Source organism: Oxyura jamaicensis, chromosome 2, assembly GCF_011077185.1.
Source record: "Oxyura jamaicensis isolate SHBP4307 breed ruddy duck chromosome 2, BPBGC_Ojam_1.0, whole genome shotgun sequence".
NCBI lineage: Eukaryota > Metazoa > Chordata > Aves > Anseriformes > Anatidae > Oxyura > Oxyura jamaicensis.
The window spans coordinates 9,546,014-9,563,945 of NC_048894.1; the positions used below are offsets into that span (position 1 = coordinate 9,546,014).

The 17,932-nt window shown below is 38.2% G+C and overlaps 1 protein-coding gene across 1 annotated transcript in view; it reads right to left on the bottom strand.

The window, feature by feature from the left end:
* PTPRN2 (protein tyrosine phosphatase receptor type N2) overlaps positions 1–17,932 on the bottom strand; it is a 641,705-nt gene that overhangs the window by 72,649 nt on the left and 551,124 nt on the right. Inside the window, exon 14 of the mRNA XM_035319523.1 lies at positions 12,829–13,023. Coding sequence (XP_035175414.1) covers positions 12,829–13,023 — 195 coding nt within the window. The remainder of the gene's footprint in view (positions 1–12,828; positions 13,024–17,932) is intronic.

Consider the following 17,932-nt stretch of genomic DNA (forward strand, 5'->3'; position numbering starts at 1 on the left):
TGAAGAAACTCTTTTTTCTTCAGAAGTACTTTCAGTACTTTCAGGGACAACTGTGATAGAAGACACACCTAGCTCTCCCCTTTCCATGTCACACTCATGGCTATGGCTGAACCACCATGCAGTAGGAGACTAAGCAATGCTGGTCATAAGAATGATGTAGCTGGTATCTACTCAGCTCCCAAATGTACAGGAAATATCCCGTTTTTAGGTTACCTTTAATCTATGCTCCATGAGGTTTTCAGTCAAGGTTGGCCTAGCTCAGTGATTCTCAAATATTTTTCTCATGACAGCATTCAAAAGAGGTTGTGAAGTAGTGGTAGAAAAGCTTTAGAAGTATGTAAAGTGAATACATCTTACCTACTCCTTGGACTCGGGTTTACTTGACAGCATGTGAGCCAGTAAGAGATCAAACTGTAAAGAAGTTTGAAGAACACTGGTCTAATCTACAGATGAGAATGTTTTAAGCGGCAAAAAGAAAATAATAAGGGAAATGCAATGTGAAAGAAGACAGAAAAAGAAGCCAAGAGATGGCTGTAGAGGCCAACAACAATGTAAAAAGAAAGAAGGCATTGTACCGGTAAGAAAGAAAATCAGAAAAACAAAACAAACATAAACCAAACAAATAATGCTATGGAAAGAAGCTAATTTGGCTTATAACCAGTAACTGCTCACATTTCCCTGTGTTCTGTGCCTTTTCATTGGAACATTTCTCTTTGCTTGCTGAACCAAGGAGAAAACACTGACAGCACTAATTCTGAGTAGACAGTACAAGTACTACTTACTACTAAACAGAAGGAAAAACCAAATTAAAGAACCAAAAAGTTGTTGTATGTGTGTGCATGTGTGCAATGGCTATGATCTAGCAGATTGAAAATATATTATTCAAGAAAACTTATAAATTTAGAAAAGACCCAAAAATGAGTAGATGGCATCCTTTTACATCACAGGGATAACTAACCATAGACTGCACATCATTGGTTTGGTTTTCATAAGATTTCCACCGTGTATTTAATATCTTTCAGCCAGCTCTCCAAATATGGAATAGTTTGCTCTTAGATAATGAGGCCAAAACTAAACTTGCAGAATCAAATATGACAAACCCAGGTGCCGAACTCCCATATTCTTTCATGTCCTGCTTTCATGTCCTTAAAAAAGACTAATGAGGGACAAAAAAGGGCAAAAATATTACCCTTTGATATGATCGCTTGTTTATTAGAGCCAGTATGATTAGCTGTGAGAGCAGAGCATTGGAACACCAGAGAATGGTGGTCTAGTCCTGGCTCTGCTTCTGACCTTAAGGTTAGTTGTGGTCAGACAGTTCTTCATCCGTGTCTGAGCTTCCTAGAATAAAGAGACAGGATAATGATACTGACCTTTAAAAAGAGCTTTGAACCTACTGATCAGAAGTGCTATGTAAGAGTCAGCTTATTATTATTTTGGTTACTGAATTCAGTTGAAAGGCTCCCAGTGGCTTTAATCAAAATTTCTCATTTCAGGCTCCCAAATCCTACCTGAAGGACAAAGTTTCCCAAAATTCAGTTGTTAAGATACACATGTACTAAGCCAATGGCCATCAGCCAGAACTGCCCAGGGATTTTATGTTCCTGCTTCTGTGTGGCAGTTGTAGTTAAACAAATCAGTTCTTCTGGGTGCCTTTCTACTAAAGAAAAGCAGTAGATAAATACCTACACCAGAAACATTCCTGTGTACTGGAAGGTTTTGATTTAGGTTTTGTCAATAATTTCATCCTTGACAAATTTTGCCTCTTAACTGCAGCCTACCAAGCTGGCCTGGTGACTGCTGTACTATTGTGGTCTACACGGAGTGTTAGGATTTTTACAGATTAAGAAGAAACCTTTATGTCCTTGACCCAACATGTAATTATAATACATACAAAACATGCTCTTATAATAAAAGTGTTTATTCAGGTATTGTTACTGCGTGCTGTTTAACAACTGCTATGTTTAAGCTAAAAACCCTTTGATTTTGCCTGATGAATGAAGCGTACATACAGCCTATGGTGCTTCCTGCTACCATATCACTGCAAGAATGTTGCAAAAGAACATTTATAGGACTACAGACACTAGGTTCACTCTGTAACCTTTCATTTTCTGAGTGAGCCCAGAGAAGTTCCCACAAGTTCCCAGAGAGGTACAGCTCAGAGAAGCCTCCTGGTAGAGCAGGTACATGGGGGTTGTTGTGTTGATGGTATCTTTATAAAACGTCCATCTACTCACACATATAGTGTCTTAATCAAAGCATTTAAGTGATCTCTATCTATTCTGCTGGTAAGATTTGTCACTGTCAAAGGCATGTGACATCTCTTACATTAGTGTTCTTCTTTAATGAGAGGCAAGCACATGAATAGTGTTTAACATATATTTCCTTCAGCCCTTATGTGGCTTAGACCACCGTAAATTACACTTTGTAACTTATCACTCCTTTGCTTTTTACCATTTACGTCACTATGTATTTGCAATTTCCTCATCCTGAGCAATGACAACAACCTTGTCAGCTTCAATTGTGTTCTTCTGTAAGAAATGAAAATTGAAGACTTCATGGAAAAGTTTTAATTTTTAAAATGTCAAGTAGTTTTCATTAATGTTTGAAAGATATATACATTATGTCTCAGCTCACAAATATTTATCTATATTTCTATGAGGATATAATTACTGTATGTCTTGGTACACAAACATATATGTAGGTTGCAAGTGCCTCATCTTAAGGTACATGACAATGGTAAAAATATATGAAAACTGAAAATATACCACAACGTAAAGGAGTAAGAAGGCCGATCTAAACATGAAATAACTATGTTACCAGAGATAATTATAGGCTTTTTTTTTGTTTTGTTTTTTTGTCACATTAAAATATCACCAAGATCTGGGGCCCAATTCTGACACAGCTCCCACCTGCTAATCAGCACTGTGCAGATGCAGCCTGGGGCACAATTCTCAGATGCTGTGCTGTGGCTTTTTTCCATTGTTATCTCAGTCGACATCTTTACTTTTGTAAGATGGATATTGTACTACCACCCTGCTACACATACCAGGAATATGCACACAGCAAGCAGCTCGGCATCAGCTCACACATGAACAGCCTTAGCTCCCATAAAATATTCATTCATTTAAAAAATATTTGCACCCTGCTGTCAAACTTAGACAAATTCATACTGAGCTTCAGAAAATAGCTGTTTTAATGGTAAATGATGTTCCAGAAACCTCTTTCAGGCTAAACACTCTCGTCAAAATTATTTTAATAAGAAAGATTAACAATTTCAACATTAGCTGTTAATCCCCTTTCATTTGAAACTGTGCTGATAAAATTCTTTGCTTGTCATTCAAATAGTAAGTAATAATTATAGATTTGGGGCCTCCATCTCTTGCTTCATTAATAGTAAATTGCATGGAAGTCTGAAGCATAAAGTCAGCTTTGATACATCTCAAAATGCAATTTCCATAGCTTTCCTTAGCTATGTACAATTAATTACAGAGTTAATAAGGGGAATATGTTAATGAAAGGAAAATTATTCACTCAGACCACCTGGTCTTATCAAATTTCTCCAATATGTTTTCTTCTTTCTGTGAATTTGCATGACAGCAACACAACTCATGGTATGTCTTGTTGCTCCTTCAGTGTTGTTTTTTTTTACTAGCTAAGATCAACTGAAATTAAATAAGAAAAGAATGTAAGAACTAGTCAGTACTAATTAACTATTTGTATTCTCACGTTCAGAATCTTTTTAATTTTAAAGCAAAAATGCTTAAGCACCTTTGTAATGATCAGATTCTCTTCAATCTCAGAGTCTAACTACAATGTATCCAGTCAAGAAACACTGTTTATTTTATTTTATTTAAAGGAATGAGTTGCATATGCATGTATTTAATCAAATAAGTACAGGTGCATACTTCAATTCACTGCACTGTGACAGCTATAGGATCTTAGTTGCTCTGCACATTAGGTTTTTGGATGTTCATGGTAATGCATTAGATAGTACAAACAGCCAGGTCAAAAGTAGGAAAACCTTTACATAATTAATCTTTAACGTAATACAGTTATGATACATGGTCAGATTTTTTAAAAGATCTTTTTAAAGACATGCTGAATCTAGAAACCAACCATCTTCAACAGACATTAGTGGATTTACTACTAACCAGATTGAGGACAGAAACATTTTAGGACCTTGGTGCAAGCCCTTGTAGCTATTCCAGTAAGAAAAGAGAAGGGAATAATTCCCAGAGCCATGCTTGTCATGCTTGAAGGAGGTGATCCTTGTGAGAGCTTTGTCACACCTCCTTTCTATTCTTATTTCAATGAAATTGTATAGCAAGCAGACAGAAACAAGAGGCAATTCTTAGTTCTCCCCACCTTTGATTTATTTTCTTTTGGCCAGTGGGGCAACCTCATGAAGCACCAGCACACAGTTTTAGGACAGGAGGATGAGAGAGAAAGAACACCATAGAGGGAGAGCTATCAACTAGAAAAAAAATGAAGAGCTATTAACCCAACTTGAAACAAACAAACAAGAAACTTAAATAAAAGAGAGAAATTCATAGCAAAAGTGTGTGTTTTATAAAGACATGCTAGGGATGATGGAATATTTGAGGGTAATAGCCTTCCACTTTATCTGTTTTTGATCAAAAAATAACACAGTCCTCATAAATCACAAATACTATGTCATCCACAACCATACTTCACAGATAATTTTAATGTTTATCTCCTTATTTAAAAATTTTCCTACAGCTGCGTCGTGGGTGCATATGTAAAATTTGATCGTCACAAGAGCAGTTTGCCTGTGTCCTACACATTAAATTTTCAAAATATCACCCAAATTCAGATACCTCACTTACAAAACACTGCCAAATGAAGGCTTTATCCCAGAAAGAGTTTCAGAAAGTGAAGTGTGTATACATATATATATATATATTTAAATCTTGTCCTGAAGATGAGCATAAACAGACTCTTGCATCAATGTATTAAGGTGTCTTCAGCAGCATCTTAACCAGAGCATTTCCAATAACTTCTGCTGGCATAGCCCTCAAGAAGAGAAGGAGACCTCCAAAATACCACTGGAGAATTCCTGGGTAGCTTAAACTGCAACTGGTATGTTAATGCAAAAACACAGTGCCAATATGATATCATAGAATCATAGAACAGTTTGGTCTGGAAGGGACTTTAAAGACCATTTAGTTCCAATCCCCTGCCATGGGCAGGGATGCCACCCACTATACCAGGTTGCCCAGGGCCCCATCCAACCTAGCCTTGAACACCTCCAGGGATGGGGCATCCACAGCTTTTCTGAGCAACCTGTTCCAGTGCCTCACCTCCCTCTGAGTGAAGAATTTCTTCCTAATCTCTAATCTAAATCTCCCCTCTTTCAGTTTAAAACCATTCCCCCAAATGATATCCCTTCTTTATAAGTACCACTAAGCTAACTGCAGTTCCATCCCAAACTGTTATGTATTTTCAGAATCTCTGAAGTTTAGTCCCATTTACCATGTTATTTGATCTTAATGGTGCACCACATAGGCAACTTGCATGAGCCCTTTCATTATCCACAATGAATCAAAATACGCCTCCTTTCAATGCTTGAACTCTGCTACCAGCTCAGAAATATGATATAACTTGTATTATCATCTCAGGACTCCTGCCTGAGAAATCCTCCTGAACCACATTCTTTTTAGTGCCCTTCTCCTTATAAATAGGCATTTCCACCTGTTAGATCCAAAATGTAATCAACTGCTACATCTGCTACACTGTGTTATCAATGACTTGAGACAATAGGACAAATACAGAGAAAAATAATTTGTTACTTAGGATAAGTCTGGAGACAAAAGAAAAGACCAGCAGCCTCCTTGACGAGTGTTCAGATAGCTGCTGGGTTTTGTCAGCTGTGGCTACGATCCCTTCTTTTACTTTGTGCACATAGCTGCACAAGCTAGTTCAGTATTAAATATTTCTGCCAATGTCACACTTTTAAAATTAGCACTCTGGAATGTTAATAGAGATGCTTTCTTCATCTTTCTATTAAAAGTGTCGTTCCCCCCCCCCCGGGTTTTTTTTTTTTTTTTTTTTTTTTCTTATGGAACGGGAAGGTACACGATAGCTAAAAGTGTTCAACCAAAGCAGCTTGTACATAGCTGAAATAAACACCTCACTGTCAAACATCAGACAAAGATGTAGTCACAGAAATTTGGCAAGTTATTGCTAATCATGAATACATTTGGGAAAAATAACCAACAGGGAGAAATTTGGGGAAAAAAGAGATTTTGAAATTAATTTTGTACAGTATTCAAGATGAACGTTTTTCTTGACTTAACACTGACTCTGTAATTGTTATTTCCTAAGGACCATTCAACAAGATTAATATAGAAAAAGGGAGGCAACTGAACATGAAACAGAAATAAAAATGGAAGAACCAGAGTAACGTGTTCATGAATATGTTTTCTGAGTTCTTTTGAAGAAATCTATGTACAACATACATCCATTTATTAGATTTATGGTTCTATTAGTTTAGCTGTATTTCTATGCAAGAAGACGTTTTGTACTTTCCTTTGTAGCTTTTCTTTGTTCCTGTATTTCAAGTCCTGGCTTTAAACGAATAGAAGCAAATGTCTCCAAATGATTTAAAAAGTGAGGGAGGAAAAAATGGAAATGAAAGGATAAGTGCCATTTCATCAGCAGAAAATCTTTCAGGAGGCAACCAGCTCTGCTTGTTCCTAAAAACATGGATGTTCCTAAAAACTCAAGGAGGGGGTAAAGATTTTCCCATCCACAGTATTTAAGTCTTTGGGGGATATTGGCTATCTTGTCACTGAGTAATGCTATATGAACAACAGCTTTTTCCCACATGGCTTCTCTAGTCTGACTGACCGAGATGAAATGGCTTTTAGGTCCAAAGCCTTCTGGGGACTTGCATTTTGTGAGACTACTACAACTATTTATACTGGTGGAACTGAAAAATAAACTGGGATTCAGATCCACTTAGCACATGTGTAAGGAGTTCATGCTTTTAACTAAACTTTGCCACTGACTTTTCTCTTTTCCCATGTGAAGGAGGATTTTTATTTGTTTTCTCAGTCAGAAGCTTTTTTAAACAGGGTATTTATAGTCTTTCAATTCATGAAGAATTACAGTGAAAATAATGGTGGTAGAAGGAAAAAAAAAGAAAACAATCAAACAAAAACACTAAATAATCAAGCATGCCATAATTGTGACAAAGACCTTGTTTTCCCTACCTGTACTCCTCACCTTTGTCTCTGCTAGCATTAATCACGCCTGCAGCACGTGTCCCCAGGCAGTGCAGTACATTCACATACTGTTCATCATGCTCCTTCACTCAGGAAATGTTTTGTGCACAGGGATTAAATGGAAGGTGGAAAGTACACCTGCATCTAGCACAGCGCTCACATCCTGAAATTTGTCTCTTTATTTAGAGAAGTGCATTTAGATGCCTTTTGCTCGTACTTTTATTACATCTTTAAGGGTAAAATATAGGAATTTCAACAAAATGTAGTGGAGGATTTAATATGCTTTTTTTTTTTTTTTTTTCTTGTTAGAATGCATCTTGTATCACACAACTCCACACTTCCACATTCAGTTAAAAGCAAATCTATAGCAGCTACCCCACAGAGTTCACTTTCAAACAAGGTTTATTTTAAAAAACGAGAGTGAGGGGAAAATTGCTTTTAACCATCTAAAAGTTATCATGCAGAGACTATAAGATACCAATGTTATCAAAAAGCCCCAGGTGCAACCTTGGAAAGTATTCCCTCCTTGTCACCCTTCTCAGTCCCACAGTGTCTTCCATTGATTAAGCATAACAATGAAACCGGATGCAAAATTCAACATCTTGGGTATGACTGGCTTCCCAGCAGCAGGTCTCTGTCCCATGTCCCCCTGGATGGGGTTGTGTCCCAGGATGTGCTCAAAGGCCAAAAGGTGTCTCTCCTTTGACAAGAAGTTCTTATATGAGGCCATTCTTTCCTTCTCTGTTGGGAAGGTCCTTTTGGTTTTGTAAGAATATTGCCAAGGGCAAGAGACTCAAGTGGCCTTACACCTCCTCCACTTGACTTCAGTCTCTAGTTCATTTGCTCCCACTACCTCGTTCATCCCCATTACAGTACTTTCTTCTCCTGAAAAGTAGAGTATGAAAGAAATATCACAGACAGTTTCACCAGCTTTATACCCTCAGAGAGAAGACTCCTCAGACTTCCAGCTTAAACAACTACCAAAAAGGGTCTTTTGGAAATTCACTCTTTCTGAAACTCTAGTTTACGTAAAATGCTTCAAATGTTGCATGTCTTTCTTTACAAGGGAAAAATAATAGAAGAAAAAACATAGAAAATAAGTTCTGCTTCTGCAAATTCCCTCTCATATATGGTATTCAAATAATTAACTCAAAATGTTGCCAAAAGCATACATTCCCTTTTTGCAGCACAGTTCTTCATAAAAAAAAAAGAAAAAAAAAAAAAAGTTATAATTATTTTAAGCAAACAAGCATGGAAATATATGAAGCAGATATATGAAGCAGATGTGGGATACAACCTTCCTAACTTGCACAGAACTTGTGCTTGAGCATGAAAAAATAGACTCCTTGATCTAAGGTGGAGATTCTTGGAGACATCGAAAAGCCATCTGGACATGGTCCTGGGCAACCAGCTCTAGGTGTGCCTGCTTGAGCAGGGGGGTTGGACAGGGTGACCTCTAGAGTTCCCTTTCAACCTCAAACACTCTGTGATTCTGCGAAGTTGCGTATGTCAATGGGATAGTGCAAGCAGAACAGGAGGCCTCCAAAGAGAATTAGACCTCTGTCTAATTCTCTGGAGACTTTCATAGCCACCCACTCTCTTCACCAACTAGAAAGTGAATTTATGGAATCAAGTCAGAAACACCACTTCATCAAGTGCCTAAACTGTAGGTATCAATTAGGAGCCCAAGACAAGTAGACTAAATCTCTCCTGGACGCCTTCAAAACCCCCTGGTCCTTTTGCTGGACTACAGTGGAACTGTGGCATGTTATTAGGACTTCTTTTGGCACTTGAAATATAGATGTACATATGGGAATAAAGTGGATGGGTATCTAATTCTGAGTTTCTATTCTTTCCCTTGCTCTGACCTTCTGAAAAACAATTGCTTTCATGTAAAACCAATGGTGACTGAAATGAGGGCACATCTTTGTTGTTGATGCTGAAACCAGCCAGTCAGCACCACAAACATGACTGCATAAAAACATGCTCCTCTAATTACACTTTCCAAAGTGCTTGAACCTTTTAGAAAGATGATGGAATCAGAAAGTGTCATATGGGCCAACCTCCTGCTGCAAATATGAGGAAAAAGAACGTGAAAAAGGAAAAGAGCTCTGAATGTTGTTATCACCATCCTTCTGGGCCTCCCCTTCTACCACCAATAGTATAAACTACCTCATGCTACTGTCAGCAGTACAGAGATATTGTCTTTGCTGTACGGGAAACTGACAGAAATGCAGATTTTTCCTTTGAAAGACTGACTTGAGTCTAAGTGAGGAGACTGCCCCACAGACACATGGGCTTGGAAGATTCCTGGTTTCTCCAGACCTTGAGTACTATAAATGATTGACTAACCTAAAGTAGCTGGTCCTCTAAAAAAACAGTACCTGTGGCCAATCACCAGCTCCAACAAACCCAAAGTTCAGGCGTTCTGGATAACATCTCAGGTACCACCTGCTGGCCCTTTCCAGCAAACTGAATCAGCTTTACAGAAGCATTTCTGACCAACAGTACCTGTGGGCAAGAAAGGGACTACATGGAGTCTTACAGCAGTTGCAGATAGATCTATTTGAAGTTATTTCCATTAAGGGCTTATTCTGTTTATATATCAAAATAAAATATTTCCTGCTGCCACTTTATACAGTAACCCATTGTTTCATGTTCTCTGGGGAGGCCTTGGCACCTATGAACAATAAAAACTGAGGAGCCCTAACTCAGCTAACTGCTGATTCGCTGCACACTGTGGAGCTGAAAAACACATTTTCAAAGCTATAAGTGCATTTAGCCTACAAAGCAGATGGCATTTGCCATTCTTACTGGGCCCCTTGCTAATATTTCTTGTTGCTTTTTTAGGCATTGAGATATCTTTCATGAAAAATATCCATAAAAAATCAAAAGGTAAGAGGATTTTGGCAGCAGGAAATAGGAAGAACTGGAAAATTTCTTGCACTGAATGATCTAAAAGGTGAAAAGTGGGACCCCTTGCTCTCCTTGACTTGTAGCTGCAGCACAAATGGAGAAAAAGCTCATCTCTGGCAAGCTTTTTCTATTGCTGAAGTTCAACAAGCTACTGTGTCTCCAAGGGGAGAGAAATTCAGGCAAATAAATATTACAGATACATGAATTTATTTTTGAGGAAAACAGAAATTGGGTCAGCTCTCCTGTTTCAGTGTGACCCACAGTGACACAAAACATGAGCAATTCTGATCAAGTCCAATCATCTGCCCTAGTGCTGTAGCTGCATTATGCTGATCTTCCCACGTAAACCTAGCCTAGCTTCGCCTTCATCAAATCTTGATTTTATGGTTTAACTACTTCCCTTAAGTAAACAACCCCACTGCCTGCCTGACCCTCCTATTAGGCCTGCCCTGATATCCAAGCTAAATGCATCTTTTCGACTCTAACCCATATTTTCTTCTTAATTGTATCATCTGCGTCCATTAAGAACAATTTTTCCCCATCCCATATTTCAAAGCACAATATGCAGACTCCCCTGAATCACTGATTTTTTTTGTTCAGTTTAGACTAAACAAATTAACTATTTTTATTTTCTCTGTGTGGTTTGTAATCTCAAGACACTACAGTGTTTCGTTTACCCTTCACTGAACCCTCACTACCTAAGATATAACATATGCTGTTAGATCGCTAACATATGTATGAGTTCATTCAGGGTTAAATGGTATTGACTGAATTATGGACACTGAACACCGTAAGAGTGATCTTGTCCAGCCTCATCCTTTTCTAAAGTTTATTCACAGATATAAGAAAAAAATTCTTCCTTGCAATTTTGCAGAAATTTACATATCTAGAATAAGTGGTTCCCATATGCAATTTTCTCTCATTTAAACTTGATATCGTTATTTTAAAAAAGATTTTTCCTAATAACATAATCAAAAATAAATTTGCCTAATTTAAAGTAGTAGGAATTGTTTGGAAATATCAGATGTGTATTTCCATCTATATAGGAAATTTTGCTTTTATTTCCATAGAAATATACTGCCTTAGAACGTTTCCACAGGAATTTGTATTTATTTTCGGGTTGGACAGTTAGAGTACTTTTTTTTCCCTCAAACATTTCAGTTAACTATGAAATGAAAACCAAGTTAATTTTATACTAGTTAGGCAAAACTGGGACAGTAGAAACTGTGACATATGATTTTCTGCCATGGCAGCTCCTCTTCCAAACCGAACTTGTGTATCAGTGTTTAACACAATATTTTATTAACTCTTTGGGGGAAAAGACTGGGCAAGGGAAGAAGTATTTACTCAGGATGACACACTGGTATGAAGAGTCTGGTTCTCAAACCTGTCCTGCTTTTGCTCAGTTTTATAGCTGACCTGACCAAGGCTGAAGAAGGTCAGTAATGTGGCTGGAGTCAAATTAGCTCTTTGGGTTTTACCTGCCTTCATTCCATTTTCCATTAGGTGAGGTGGCTTAAAAGAACTCAAAGAGTATCTGAGAAAACTGTACTTCAAAATATAAATCCGGAAAAAGAAAAAGAAGTTGAAAAACTATGACCCAAAATATGGCATTGTGGAGAGAACCTTCCTTCTCAGAAATACCACTTATAAGTCTTCAGAATTGCATAAATACAACAGGGAAGTTTCCAAAAGCATGGGAATGCTACCAACTGGAATGGGTGCTTACAGTCAGTACTACTAATAAATAGCAGAAATCAAATATAGAAAGCAAAATAACACCTGACTTATGATCTTCACTATCTCCTAGCTTCTTCTCAGTACATTTTCAATGTACTCTACAAAGACAGTAAATAATTAAAGGAGGAGGAAAATAAGGCACAAAACCCAGAGTATTGCTCCCCAGCTCTCCCAGCAGGATGTTAACAGTGACAGAGAGACAGAAGCAAACAGCAAGTCCCAACCACTACATTCTGTCCTGGGCTGCTAACACTGTTGCATACATACAGTCAGATCTTCACATGTCCATCTTCTACACTGATACCAATTGCAAGTCATGTTTGGAAGTAACCCAAGTTTTCCAATGCAGACTCCATTAATAGAAGATATTTGCATCATTTCAAACATAAAAGAGATGCAGCTTAGAAGAAATCCTGATAAGGATAACTAAATTCAAGCTAGTCTCAAAATTCAGGTCCCTCTCTGTTCAAATGGTAATGAAAAAAAAGTTCTGTATTGCTAATATTCTGTTGCATTCTAAGCTCAGATACCTCCACACAATAACAACACACAAGAAAAACAAGCAAGCTGATCAGAAATTCAGCAGTTTTCTTCAGTTGTCCAAGCTGAGTTAAACATAAATTAACAGCACAAAAGGACAAAGCGTGACTTATCTTTTGTAAAGCAAGCACACAATTTGTATGTCTGAGATAAAAGAATATTCCCCAGAGAGAAAAACAAAAAATATATTGAGAAAGAAATTGAAATAAAAATCCTCTTAGTTTTAATTATACAAGGCTAAGCTTACCAATGAAGCTCAGGAACACTTTTGATGTGTGAACAGACAGCTTCCATTCCTTTAAAAGTTAACTCTTACCAAAAGCTGAGCAGGCATCTCACATTCTGACAATATTGCACGTGCTGCGAAGAAAAACCACCTTACCAAGATCATGTGGCCGGTGGAGATGTCCATATTGGACTGCACAGGCTCCTCGCACCAGGACGAGGTGCTGCTGCGGGCTGAGGGGCTGGGAACAGGCCCATCGCTAAATTGTGAAGAAACACTATTGATTCGAGAGGCGTGCAGTGGCTCTGGGCGATCAGATGTCTTCACTGCCATGCGCTGACGGCATAGCTCCTAGAGAGAGAAAGGAAGAAACAACCTACGGTTAAGAGTAATTACAGGATAAACTCTACTGAAGACATATGATTTACAATATGTTTCCAGGGCTGGAAGTGTTTTCCCCCTCACCGCAGTGATTTTTGGGAGGCTGTCTGTTCTGTTCTGCACATCTACGAAGATTAAATACTCAATGAAATTACTACATGCTGGCTCTCCTAACCTTTCAAAAGTTTAATTACGACTGTGTGCCCACTGCCTTTCATGATAACAAAAAATAATATTCTGGAGCTTGACTTTCCCAACAAATCTCCCTTTTTCCCCTACCACTGCCCTGCGATCAGCGCAGCCACTTTTGAACTGTGCAACCTACTGAAGTTAATGGGGTTGCACAGGAGTAATCGAGAGCACTGCTTGGCCCAGAATATGCAAACTCAGCAAGCTCAAGGCAACTGAATTGATGTGCCCTCCACTATAAATTTCAGTTGATAGATGCATCATTTCTCTTCATTAAAATAGCAAACTCACAACGCTTCCTCCCTGATGTGGGGCAGAGAGGATGAAGAATGACATTAATGAAGAATAAAAACAGAAATCTGTCATTGTATTGTTTAAGCAGCTTTGGCAAAGAAAGAAAATTCAAGCTATCACACACTCTAATGCAAGCCATGTAAAAACACCAAAATGGATTGCGCTGTGAATATATATTTTCACTTGTGCCCGTGCATAGAATTCATGTAAAAATACAGAATTCCGGTTAGTTAACACAAAATCCTACTGGTAAAAGCAACTCTCTACAGTACAAAATTCTGACTAATGGGATAAACAGACCCACAGTTATGCTGCAATTGTTATAATGCTCTTAGAATCACTTATGTGTGGTAAAATCTCAGAGACTATAATAAAATTATCATTTTTAACATATGTCTATTGTCCGTGAGAGACACTTGGCTGCCTGTGTTGCACAGCAAGAGCGGCTAGTCCATGGGATCTGGACATATTGCACACACGGTGTGGCTGCACATTTGTCTCGGATTACTCATTCTGCACAGACGAGTCCTAAGAGCGCTGCCTCTTGCCTCAGGCTAACAAAATAATACAGTCTGAAGAATTCATACTGTTGAAATGATGGGGCCTTTGTTTTCTTATTCACTGATAATACAGTTACAGCCCAAGTGCCATCAGTAGGATGATCTAAAAAACTCCATATATCAACTGCAATAAAATATATATATATATTTTTTTTTTTTCATATGGGAGTTAGAAATGTATCTTTAGGAGTATTTTTTTTTTTTTTTTGACCTTGCAAACTTTAGGACACTGAAGAGGGATCGTAATTCATTCAGTAGCAAGCATTGAGACTTCTCTTGCCTCAATGTGGCAATGACTAAAGACCCATCCAAACATTTTCCATTTGTCTGCGCTTTACCAGAGTTTCTGTCTGATTTGCCATTAGAGGTGCTTATGTAGAAGTTTTCTGTATTTACAAAACGTAGGGTTTTTTCCTCACTTCCACTTGAATGTTTTCTGTCACTTGGTACCTTAGTTTCTTAGTTACGCACTAACTTTATTTATTTTAGGCCAAATATTAGAAAACAAAAACAGCAACAACAAACCTTGAATATAGGGCCAAAGAAAAAAAAGTCTCCTCCTTTTTTATGAAGGATCACACACATCATCAGAAAAGACAGCAATAGTACAGAATGGCTATTGCTAACCTTAGAATGACCTTGCAGTAGTGTAATTTCAAATCCCTACTTTTAGCAGATTTAGGGAAAAGCATAACAGTGTAGAAACTTTTTAGGCAGAAAAATAAATCTGCAGAAAACCAAAAAGCTGTTCAGATATTTAGATACTAGCCATTCTCTGAGGGAATAGTTTACTGGATTAGACAAAACTACAAAAAGTAAAAGGTATAAAAATATGTAGCCTATCACACAACTGCTGAAAGGATGTGTCTTCTGGCTAGCATGCCATGTGGCGTAAATATGAATTTGTCTTATTCTAATAGACATCCTGCCACTTGACTCACCCCAACTCTCTACTAACAATAGCATTTGTACTCTGACAGGATCTTTGTTTTTAAGTTGATCTGTTCCTGCTGCTCATATCCTGCCCCAAGTCATAATCTTCTGCTTTTACAAGTGGTTGCTGTGGAAAGGATTACAGACCTCTGCTAACAAAAAATAATCAGGAACAAGTGAACTCTAAGAAATTAGTATTAGCAAATGTAAGTTGTAAAAGAAGTAATATTATAACCAACTGGTTCTAGATTAGATTAACCTCCAATTAAAAATGCTTTGGACAAATTATTTAATATACTACTAAGAAAATTTGTTTTCAAGCCAGAGTTTTAATGTTAATGGCACTCATGAAGGTTGAGAAACATGACAAATATAAGTTTAAAGAAAAAATTAACTTTATCTCAGATATTAACTTATTTCTTTCCTGACATATATACAACCAGAGCAATTATTCCCAGAACTGTTGTAGCTGTCAAATACCTTAAACAAAGCAAGCACGTCACTGTACACTGCCAGAAAAATGTTTAATGTAAACAGGAAGGTCAAATCAGAGTTTCAGCAAAAACACCACTGAGTTTCTTGATTGGTGTTTTAAATCACCAAGACAATGGGTTTTTCCCTGCCTGTAAACAGATTTTTTTTTTGTTTAATTAATCTCTAGATTGGTCTAATGGCCCTTGGTAACTCTTCCTTCCCCCAGTCCCAGCCAGCCCAGGCTGAGGAACCTGCTTATACCCACGTGCTAGGGACACCTACAGCTTTATCAAAGCCACCTCTCTGCTAAGCCTGACCATCTTGCCCCCTCTTGGGATTTTTCATGTAGCTCTATCTACACCACCATCTACAAAAGCTTCAATATGTTTTGTCCAGAGGGTCCAAATGGATTCCTTCAGGACACATGGACTAGGAATGTCCATCTCAGGCCAGAAATGTATCTAAATGTGGGATTTGGGTTTGTTTCATCCCTGAAGCAGGCTGCTCTGGCCCTCTCCTGTGAAAGGTGTTGGGAGTAGTGGGGTCTCAACACATGGGATGTTTCTCATCTGGTGCTCTCAGGGAACACTATCCCTGGGCACTTACTGAGGTGGAACCATTTCACAGGCATGCAAAGCCCTGAGTGGTTAAAAACTTCAGTATTACCTGTTATCTGTTCACCTCTCTGCATGTTCAGGTATGCTCTTTCTTTTCTTCAAAATCTTTACTCTCATAAGCATTTAGCAAAACAACCATCTACCAAACCAAAATTAGAGTTTAGACTTGACTAAAATGTCAAAGCTGCAAACTGCATGAGTGACACAAACAGCCGTATTTCTGCATCGTCTCAGCACATGCACCATTAAAAAGATTTTCTAAGAATGAATTCAGTTTAACTGCTGCACTTCTATATTTAGCAGAGTGGCTGAGGCTATTTCTGCCATATAGCAACTCTGTAATGTCTAGCCTTTGTTTGTATATAGTTCGGGTGCCTGCCATTCTTCATTTAAAAACATCATTTACACCTGAAAAAGCAATCATAATGCATACAGTGAAATATGAAGAAATGATCCTCCTGACCCTTCAGGCTATGATCTAATGGATGGGTTGGACGTAAACATTTATTTAAAAGGTAATTTGAAGTTTATGACATTATTTCCCATCACATGGGAATTGCTATCATACTGAGGCACTTACTCTGTTTTTTATTTCCCAACATTTATTATCAAACTTATGTGGCGGTCACATGCAATATATAATGGAAAAGTAATATCACTCTGTGACAAAAACTGCCATAGCCAAGATAAATATTCTGTAAATAATGTCCAGTTAAATGAGTTCAAAGTACAGCACAATGATCATCTGTAGAGAGCTTTTTATCTGAAACATAATTGATAACCTTAAACAAACCATAAACAGTATTCTCAGAAAAACCCTGGACCTTTTCCAATGAGGTTTTAAAGTGTTTCTAATACTTGGTTGTCCTCACAGAGATAAAGAGAAGCACAAAGCAGCAATTACTTCCTAAGGTACAAGAAATGGATTTTCAGATCCATACAATCCACTTGTGAATGAACCACATCACGGCATAAATGTAGTTTACCCAAATTGAATGAAGGGCATCAATAGAGTTGTTGTGCCTAATGGACAACAACTCATGGACAGAGAGCCAGTCTTATCATACTGCTTTGTTAGATGGGGTCTCTGAACCTGAAGAGAAGAGTAAAAAACTCTCATCTCAACCAAGGAGGCCTTGTGCCTCTTCAGAAATGAACCCCACAGAAAGCTCACTATGTGGTTAATTGAAATATTTGTTTTATGAGAGAAAACCCTGTATAAACCCTGCTAGGGAGTAAGAGGATTGAAGAGTCTGACACTAAAACGAGCCTGGAAGATGGTCAGTATTGAATCTTTTCCCTTGTATTCAGTTTCTACAGGAGCAGAGCTTTGAACCCTGCTAGAGAAGACACCAAAGAAGGCCTCAGGAAAGGAGTCCCTATGCATGAGAGTTGGCTGCTGTCGGGTCAGCATGAACTGGCAAAGGACTGGCTCCTGCTGGCTGGGGACAAAGCCTCCTGGGAGTGGCTCTGCTGATGGTGCACAGGGCAAAAATGTCTCCCACACCGATAAAACCCCACACAACTGTATGACACCATCATTATCTCACCCGGGCAAAAGTAAAAGCCTGATGTCCAGCATCTGTTGCTACTATTTGCAAAAGTGGAATTTAAGGCAAAAAGCAGCCACCCCAAGGCAGCACATCACAGGCAAAGGACCTACAAAGGGCATCCCAGTTAAGAGACAGCCAACGTGCGCTTTGGTGTTATGTTCATGCCTCATAAAGATGAGCCACTCCACTTCCAAGCTGCCTGGAGTTAGGATACTGCTGTTCATTAAAATATCTATTTCACACAATAATCTTCAGGTAG